At 47.1% G+C, this 10,000-nt stretch overlaps 1 protein-coding gene across 4 annotated transcripts in view; it reads right to left on the reverse strand.

Moving 5' to 3' along the window:
* Positions 1-10,000, reverse strand: part of LOC124045102 (interleukin-1 receptor accessory protein-like 1) — a 441,862-nt gene that overhangs the window by 202,716 nt on the left and 229,146 nt on the right. For all 4 annotated transcript variants that reach the window (XM_046364361.1, XM_046364346.1, XM_046364354.1 and 1 more), the window contains exon 4: positions 4,894-5,080. In XM_046364361.1, the coding sequence (XP_046220317.1) occupies positions 4,894-5,080 (187 nt within the window). The remainder of the gene's footprint in view (positions 1-4,893; positions 5,081-10,000) is intronic.

Genomic DNA, 10,000 nt, shown 5'->3' on the forward strand with positions numbered 1-10,000 from the left:
CTCTCTGTCACTGTCTCACTGTCTCTCTGTCTCACTGTCTCTCTGTCACTGTCTCTCTGTCACTGTCTCTGTCACTGTCTCTGTCTCTCTGTCTCACTGTCACTCTGTCACTGTCTCACTGTCACTGTCTCACTGTCACTCTGTCTCTCTGTCACTGTCTCACTGTCACTGTCTCTCTGTCACTGTCTCACTGTCACTGTCACTGTCACTGTCACTGTCACACTGTCACTCTGTCACTGTCTCTCTGTCACTGTCTCACTGTCTCTCTGTCTCACTGTCTCTCTGTCACTGTCTCTCTGTCTCTGTCACTCTCTGTCTCTGTCACTCTCTGTCTCTGTCACTGTCTCTGTCACTCTCTGTCTCTGTCTCTCTGTCTCTGTCACTCTCTGTCTCTGTCACTCTCACTGTCACTGTCACTGTCTCTGTCACTGTCTCTGTCACTGTCTCTCTGTCACTCACAGTCTCACTGTCACTGTCTCACTCACTGTCTCACTGTCACTCTGTCTCTCTGTCACTGTCTCACTGTCACTGTCTCTCTGTCACTGTCTCTCTGTCACTGTCTCACTGTCACTGTCTCTCTGTCACACTGTCTCACTGTCACTGTCACACTGTCTCTCTGTCTCTCTCTCACTGTCTCTCTCTCTGTCACTGTCTGTCTCTGTCACTGTCACTGTCTCTGTCACTGTCACTGTCACTGTCTCTGTCACTCTCTGTCTCTGTCACTGTCTCTGTCACTGTCACTCTCTGTCTCTGTCTCACTCTCTGTCTCTGTCACTGTCTCTGTCTCTGTCACTCTCTCTCACTCACAGTCTCACTCACTGTCTCACTCACTGTCTCACTGTCACTCTGTCACTGTCACAGTCTCACTGACTGTCTCACTGTCACTCTGTCACTGTCACAGTCTCACTGACTGTCTCACTGTCACTGTCTCTGTCACTGTCACAGTCTCTGACTGTCTCACTGTCACTGTCACTGTCACTGTCACAGTCTCACTGTCACTGTCTCACTGTCACTCTGTCACTGTCTCACAGTCTCACTGTCACTCTGTCACTGTCACAGTCTCACTGTCACTCTGTCACTGTCACAGTCTCACTGTCACTGTCTCACTGTCACTCTGTCACTGTCACAGTCTCACTGTCACTGTCTCACTGTCACAGTCTCACTGACTGTCTCACTGTCACTGTCTCACTGTCACTGTCTCACTGTCTCTCTGTCTCTCTGTCTCTGTCTCTGTCTCTCTCTCTGTCTCTCTGTCTCTCTCTCTGTCACTGTCTGTCTCTGTCTCTCTCTGTCACTCTGTCACTGTCTCTCTGTCACTGTCACCCTGTCACTCTGTCACTGTCACTCTGTCACTGTCACTCTGTCACTGTCACTCTGTCACTGTCACTCTGTCACTGTCACTGTCTCTCTGTCACTGTCTCACTGTCACTGTCACACTGTCACTGTCTCTCTGTCACTGTCACACTGTCACTGTCACTGTCACACTGTCACTGTCACACAGTCACTGTCTCACTGTCACTCTGTCACTGTCTCACAGTCACACTGTCACTGTCTCACAGTCTCTCTGTCTCACTGTCTCTCTGTCTCACTGTCTCTCTGTCACTGTCTCTCTGTCTCTGTCTCTCTGTCTCTGTCTCTCTGTCTCTGTCTCTCTGTCTCTGTCTCTCTGTCTCTGTCTCTCTGTCTCTCTATCTCTCTCACTCTCTGTCACTCTCACTCTCACTCTCTGTCTCTGTCTCACTGTCACTCTGTCACTGTCTCACTGTCACTCTGTCTCTCTGTCACTGTCTCACTGTCACTGTCTCTCTGTCACTGTCTCTCTGTCACTCTGTCTCTCTGTCACTGTCTCACTGTCACTGTCTCACTGTCACTGTCTCACTGTCACTCTGTCACTGTCTCACTGTCACTGTCTCTCTGTCACTGTCTCACTGTCACTGTCTCTCTGTCACACTGTCTCACTGTCACTGTCACACTGTCACTGTCACACTGTCTCTCTGTCTCTCTGTCTCTCTCTCTCTCACTCTCTGTCTCTGTCACTCTCTGTCTCTGTCACTCTCTGTCTCTTTCACTCTCTGTCTTTGTCACTCTCTCTCACTCACTGTCTCTGTCACTCTCTCTCACTCACAGTCTCACTCACTGTCTCACTGTCACTCTGTCACTGTCACAGTCTCACTCACTGTCTCACTGTCACTCTGTCACTGTCACAGTCTCACTGACTGTCTCACTGTCACTCTGTCACTGTCACAGTCTCACTGACTGTCTCACTGTCACTCTGTCACTGTCACAGTCTCACTGACTGTCTCACTGTCACTCTGTCACTGACTCTCTGTCACTGTCTCACTGTCTCTCTGTCTCACTGTCTCTCTGTCTCACTGTCTCTCTGTCTCTCTGTCACTGTCTCTCTGTCTCTGTCTCTCTGTCTCTGTCTCTCTGTCTCTGTCTCTCTATCTCTCTCACTCTCTGTCACTCTCACTCTCACTCTCTGTCTCTCTGTCACTCTGTCACTGTCTCACTGTCACTCTGTCACTGTCACAGTCTCACTGACTGTCTCACTGTCACTCTGTCACTGACTCTCTGTCACTGTCTCACTGTCTCTCTGTCTCACTGTCTCTCTGTCACTGTCTCTCTGTCTCTGTCTCTCTGTCTCTGTCTCTCTGTCTCTGTCTCTCTGTCTCTCTGTCTCTCTATCTCTCTCACTCTCTGTCACTCTCACTCTCACTCTCTGTCACTGTCTCTCTGTCACTGTCTCACTGTCACTGTCTCTCTGTCACTGTCTCTCTGTCACTGTCTCACTGTCACTCTGTCTCTCTGTCACTGTCTCACTGTCACTGTCTCTCTGTCACTGTCTCACTGTCACTCTGTCTCTCTGTCACTGTCTCACTGTCACTGTCTCTCTGTCACTGTCTCACTGTCACTGTCTCACTGTCACACTGTCTCACTGTCACTGTCTCACTGTCTCTCTGTCTCTCTCTCTCTCTCTCTCACTCTCTGTCTCTGTCACTCTCTGTCTCTGTCACTCTCTGTCTCTGTCACTCTCTCTCACTCACAGTCTCACTCACTGTCTCACTCACTGTCTCACTGTCACTCTGTCACTGTCTCACTGTCACTGTCTCTCTGTCACTGTCTCACTGTCACTGTCTCACTGTCACTGTCTCACTGTCACTGTCTCTCTGTCACTGTCTCACTGTCACTGTCTCACTGTCACTCTCTCTGTCACTGTCTCACTGTCACTGTCACAGTGTCACTCTCTGTCACTCTCTCTCTCACTCACTCTCTCACTCTCTGTCACTCTCTGTCTCTGTCACTCTCTGTCTCTGTCACTCTCTGTCTCTGTCACTCTCTCTCACTCACTGTCTCACTGTCACTCTGTCACTGTCACAGTCTCACTGACTGTCTCACTGTCACTCTGTCACTGTCACAGTCTCACTGACTGTCTCACTGTCACTCTGTCACTGTCACAGTCTCACTGACTGTCTCACTGTCACTCTGTCACTGTCACAGTCTCACTGACTGTCTCACTGTCACTCTGTCACTGTCACAGTCTCACTGACTGTCTCACTGTCACTCTGTCACTGTCACAGTCTCACTGACTGTCTCACTGTCACTCTGTCACTGTCACTCTGTCACTGTCACTCTGTCACTGTCACAGTCTCACTGTCACTCTGTCACTCTGTCACTGTCACAGTCTCACTGACTGTCTCACTGACTGTCTCACTGTCACTCTGTCACTGTCACTCTGTCACTGTCTCTCTGTCACACTGTCTCACTGTCACTGTCACACTGTCTCTCTGTTTCTCTCTCTCTCTCTCTCTCACTCTCTGTCTCTGTCACTCTCTGTCTCTGTCACTCTCTGTCTCTGTCACTCTCTCTCACTGTCACTCTGTCACTGTCTCAGTCTCACTGTCACTCTGTCACTGTCACAGTCTCACTGACTGTCTCACTGTCACTCTGTCACTGTCACAGTCTCACTGACTGTCTCACTGTCACTCTGTCACTGTCACTCTGTCACTGTCACAGTCTCACTGTCACTCTGTCACTCTGTCACTGTCACAGTCTCACTGTCACTCTGTCACTCTGTCACTGTCACAGTCTCACTGTCACTCTGTCACTCTGTCACTGTCACAGTCTCACTGACTGTCTCACTGTCACTCTGTCACTGACTGTCTCACTGTCACTCTGTCTCACTGTCACTCTGTCACTGACTGTCTCACTGTCACTCTGTCACACTGACTGTCTCACTGACTGTCTCACTGACTGTCACTCTGTCACACTGACTGTCTCACTGACTGTCTCACTGACTGTCACTCTGTCACACTGACTGTCTCACTGACTGTCACACTGACTGTCTCACTGTCACTCTGTCACACTGACTGTCTCACTGTCACTCTGTCACACTGACTGTCTCACTGTCACTCTGTCACACTGACTGTCTCACTGTCACTCTGTCACACTGACTGTCTCACTGTCACTCTGTCACACTGACTGTCTCACTGTCACTCTGTCACACTGACTGTCTCACTGTCACTCTGTCACACTGACTGTCTCACTGTCACTGACTGTCTCACTGTCACTCTGTCACACTGACTGTCTCACTGTCACTCTGTCACACTGACTGTCTCACTGTCACTCTGTCACACTGACTGTCACTCTGTCACACTGACTGTCACTCTGTCACACTGACTGTCACTCTGTCACACTGACTGTCACTCTGTCACACTGACTGTCACTCTGTCACACTGACTGTCACTCTGTCACACTGACTGTCACTCTGTCACACTGACTGTCACTGTCTCTCTCTCTCTCTCTCTCTCTCTCTCTCTCTCTCTCTCTCTCTCTCTCTCTCTCTCTCTCTCTCTCTCTCTCTCTCTCTCTCATCACACACACGTCTCTCACCTTAAACCAGATGATATGAGGGTCTTTCCCAGGTTCTATGTAGTCCTCTATGTCTGGACAGGTGATGTCTTTGCTCTTGCTGAGTTCGGCCTTCTCCATATGTCTCATGTCAGAGTTGTAGCAGAGGTCTGTGTCGTTCTCAGCCACGTGGAGAGACATGGACACCTTCATACAGTAGGTTGAATTCCTGGAACATACCAGCACAACCAACAGGTCACTGACAAGATTCAGACTATTAGAGAAAATGCATAGTCATAACAACTCTTCCTAATCCTGATTTACATTAGCTTTCTTTTTTCACTCTCTGACTATACGTTTTACTCCCTCTTCCGATGTCCTCATTCTTCACACACGCACACAAAGACAGGCAAAACATGCAACACACACATTGTCGGAGATAGTGCTAACGACGTGTTCATCAGCTTACTGAACCAATGACGCAGGCTCACGACCACTATTGAATTAATGGAGGGCCATGCAAGCCTGCCCTGGGGATACTAATGACAAAACACACACACACACACACACACACACACACACACACACACACACACACACACACACACACACACACACACACACACACACACACACACACACACACACACACACACACACACACACACACACACACACACACACACACACACACACACACACACACACACACACAGGGGATGGAAGGAGTGGAAGAACCTGCTTAGTCATCACAGTGATGTAATAGCCCTCTGACAGCACAGGAGCAAGCCTGTGGCATTGAAATGCTGAAGGCTGGGCCTAAATACAGAAATGCTGAAGGCTGGGTCTAAATACAGTCAAATGCTGAAGGCTGGGTCTAAATACAGTCAAATGCTGAAGGCTGGGTCTAAATACAGTCAAATGCTGAAGGCTGGGTCTAAATACAGTCAAATGCTGAAGGCTGGGTCTAAATACAGTCAAATGCTGAAGGCTGGGCCTAAATACAGTCAAATGCTGAAGGCTGGGTCTAAATACAGTCAAATGCTGAAGGCTGGGCCTAAATACAGTCAAATGCTGAAGGCTGGGTCTAAATACCGTCAAATGCTGAAGGCTGGGTCTAAATACAGTCAAATGCTGAAGGCTGGGCCTAAATACAGTCAAATGCTGAAGGCTGGGTCTAAATACAGTCAAATGCTGAAGGCTGGGTCTAAATACAGTCAAATGGCTTCATTTTCTCATCTACTTTCCTTCAATATGAGGCATAACTGAAACATGGGCTCATTTTCTGTAGCGGATGGCTAAGTGATGTCATCACTTCAGATATACAGTACCAGTCAAAGTTTTGTACACAGCTACTCATTCCAGGGTTTTTCTTTATTTGTACTACATTTCTACATTGTAGAAGAATAATGAAGACATTAAAAATATGAAATAACACATATGGAATCATGTAGTAATCAAAAAAGTGTTAAACAAATAATACATATTTTTGAGATTCTTCAAAGTAGCCAACCTTTGACTTGATGACACCTTTGTACACTCTTGGCATTCTCTCAACCAACTTCACCTGGAATACTTTTCCAACAGTCTTGAAGGAGTTCCCACATATGCTGAGCACTTGTTGCCATTCCCACCACCATCACCCCCATCTCTCTGCCTTGTGTGACCTGTGTAGCATATGGGGCTGCATTTCGTTACATTAACTTTACTGCTGGCCAGATGCTTCCTTTCAGGCTACATGACAGGCTTTCATATTATAGAGTCAAGTTATGGAAGTAATAAGAGAATCCCCTCTCCCATAGAAACACATGACCTCCAGACCATAAAACACACACAGCTGAGGCTGTCAGACACTGCACCAGGCTACAAGAGGTATAGCCAACAGTCTGGCTGGAAGGCTCTCTTACTGTGGTACGGAGCAAACTGAGAATAGATAAAGTAGGATTGGACTGGAAACCGTAACCAGATGTTAGATAATGCAATGACAGTGTTGTTTAAAATGTTGTGTTTTTATTTCGCCTAAACACACATGCACATGTGCATAAATGCATATTCACACACACACGTACACACACACGTACACACACACACACGTGTACACCGCCTAAGAGTTTCGGAGGTGTAAATGTTGACATGATGAGGGAGATTATCAGAGATGACCTCGTAGCGGAGGGGACACCTGAGCCAATCAGATGGATGGAGTCCCAGGGGAACCAATGAGGGTACTTGAAACTAGGGGATCACTGCGGGATCGTGGGACATTTTTTGTGGTGTTTGATTGATGGACAGTCAGGGGTCGACAATTCGTCCAAACTTTCAAAAACTGTTTCACTCCAACACGGCAAGCTTTAGTCTCCAACTCGTGTTAGCTTCCATTCCCCACACATTAGTATCCCTCACATACGTTCATTCTCAGAGTAATCACAACAGGAAAACACACAAGCAGACCACTGAGAGATACAGGCTCATTTGAGAGGTGGTGAATTCATTCAGTGGGAGACACGTGCGTGGACTACAGAGGTGGAGGGAGATTGTTTAGAGGAGAGAAAACACTGGAGGTGACAGCTTTACATATACATTAAGTGGGGATGGAGAGAGGGAGAAAGAGAGAGAGGGGGAGAGGGAGAAACAGAAACAAGGAGAGAGAAAGAGAGAGAGAGAGAGAGGAAGAGAGAGGGGGGGAGAGGGAGAAACAGAAACAACGAGAGAGAAAGAGAGAGAGAGAGAGGAAGAGAGAGAGGGGGAGAGGGAGAAACAGAAACAACGAGAGAGAAAGAGAGGGAGAGAAAGAGGAAGAGAGAGAGGAAGAGAGAGAGGGGGAGAGGGAGAAACAGACACAACGAGAGAGAAAGAGAGGGAGAGAAAGAGGAAGAGAGAGAGGAAGAGAGAGAGGGGGAGAGGGAGAAACAGAAACAATGAGAGAGAAAGAGAGAGAGAAAGAGAGAAAGGAAGAGCGATAGAGAGAGGGAGTAGAGAGAAACAGAAACAAGGAGAGAGAAAGAGAGAGAGAGAGGGGTTAGAGAGAGAGAGAGAGGAAGAGCGATAGAGAGAGGGAGTAGAGAGAAACAGAAACAAGGAGAGAGAAAGAGAGATAGAGAGAAAGAGAGATAGAGAGAGGGAGTAGAGAGAAACAGAAACGAGGAGAGAGAAAGAGAGATAGAGAGGGAGTAGAGAGAGAAACAGAAACAAGGAGAGAGAAAGAGAGATAGAGAGAGGGGTTAGAGAGAGAAACAGAAACAAGGAGAGAGAAAGAGATATAGAGAGGGGTTAGAGAGAGAAACAGAAACAAGGAGAGAGAAAGAGAGATAGAGAGAGGGGTTAGAGAGAGAAACAGAAACGATGAGAGAGAAAGAGAGAGAGAGAGAAACAGAGCGATAGAGAGAGGGGTTAGAGAGAGAAACAGAAACAATGAGAGAGAAAGAGAGATAGAGAGAGGGGTTAGAGAGAGAAACAGAAATAAGGAGAGAGAAAGAGAGATAGAGAGGGGGTTAGAGAGAGAAACAGAAACACGGAGAGAGAAAGAGAGATAGAGGGGTTAGAGAGAGAAACAGAAACAAGGAGAGAGAAAGAGGAAGAGCTATAGAGAGAGGGGTTAGAGAGAGAAACAGAAACAAGGAGAGAGAAAGAGAGAGGGGGAGAAAGAGGAAGAGCTATAGAGAGAGGGGGCAGAGAGAGGAACAAAAATAAGGAGAGAGAAAGAGAGATAGAGAGAGGGGTTAGAGAGAGAAACAGAAACAAGGAGAGAGAAAGAGAGATAGAGAGAGGGGTTAGAGTGAGAAACAGAAACAAGAGAGAGAAAGAGAGATAGAGAGAGGGAGTAGAGAGAAACAGAAACAAGGAGAGAGAAAGACGAAGAGCTATAGAGAGAGGGAGTAGAGAGAAACAGAAACAAGGAGAGAGAAAGAGAGATAGAGGGGTTAGAGAGAAACAGAAACAAGGAGAGAGAAAGAGAGATAGAGAGAGGGAGTAGAGAGAAACAGAAACAAGGAGAGAGAAAGAGAGATAGAGAGAGGGGTTAGAGAGAGAAACAGAAACAATGAGAGAGAACGAGAGAGAGAGAGAGAGAGAGAGAAAAAGAGCGATAGAGAGAGGGGTTAGAGAGAGAAACAGAAACAAGGAGAGAGAAAGAGAGATAGAGAGGGGGGTTAGAGAGAGAAACAGAAAAAGGAGAGAAAAAGAGAGATAGAGAGGAAGCGAGATAGAGAGAGGAGGTAGAGAGAAACAGAAACAAGGAGAGAGAAAGAGAGATAGAGAGAGGGATTAGAGAGAGAAACATAACAAGGAGAGAGAAAGAGGAAGAGCTATAGAGAGAGGGGTAGAGAGAGAAACAGAAACAAGGAGAGAGAAAGAGAGAGGGGGAGAAAGAGGAAGAGCTATAGAGAGAGGGTGTAGAGAGAAATAGAAACAAGGAGAGAGAAAGAGGAAGAGCTATAGAGAGAGGGGGTAGAGAGAGAAACAGAAACAAGGAGAGAGAAAGAGGAATAGCTATAGAGAGAGGGGGTAGAGAAACAGAAAGAAGGAGAGAAACAAGGAAGAGAAAGAGGAGCTATAGAGAGAGGGGGTAGAGAGAGAAACAGAAACAAGGAGAGAGAAAGAGGAAGAGCTATAGAGAGAGGGGGTAGAGAGAGAAACAGAAACAAGGAGAGAGAAAGAGGAAGAGCTATAGAGAGAGGGGTTAGAGAGAGAAACAGAAACAAGGAGAGAGAAAGAGAGATAGAGAGAGGGGTTAGAGAGAGAAACAGAAACAAGGAGAGAGAAAGAGGAAGAGCTATAGAGAGAGGGGGTAGAGAGAGAAACAGAAACAAGGAGAGAGAAAGAGGAAGAGCTATAGAGAGAGGGGTTAGAGAGAGAAACAGAAACAAGGAGAGAGAAAGAGAGAGGGGGGAGAAAGAGGAAGAGCTATAGAGATAGGGAGTAGAGAGAAACAGAAACAAGGAGAGAGAAAGAGGAAGAGATGTATAGAGAAACAGAAACACGGAGAGAGAAAGAGAGAGAGAGAGAGAGAAAGAGCGATAGAGAGAGGAGGTAGAGAGAAACAGAAACAAGGAGAGAGAAAGAGGAAGAGCTATAGAGAGAGGGGGTAGAGAGAGAAACAGAAACAAGGAGAGAGAAAGAGGAAGAGCTATAGAGAGAGGGGTTAGAGAGAGAA

This window comes from Oncorhynchus gorbuscha, linkage group LG01 (genome assembly GCF_021184085.1).
Source record: "Oncorhynchus gorbuscha isolate QuinsamMale2020 ecotype Even-year linkage group LG01, OgorEven_v1.0, whole genome shotgun sequence".
Classification (NCBI taxonomy): Eukaryota; Metazoa; Chordata; class Actinopteri; order Salmoniformes; family Salmonidae; genus Oncorhynchus; species Oncorhynchus gorbuscha.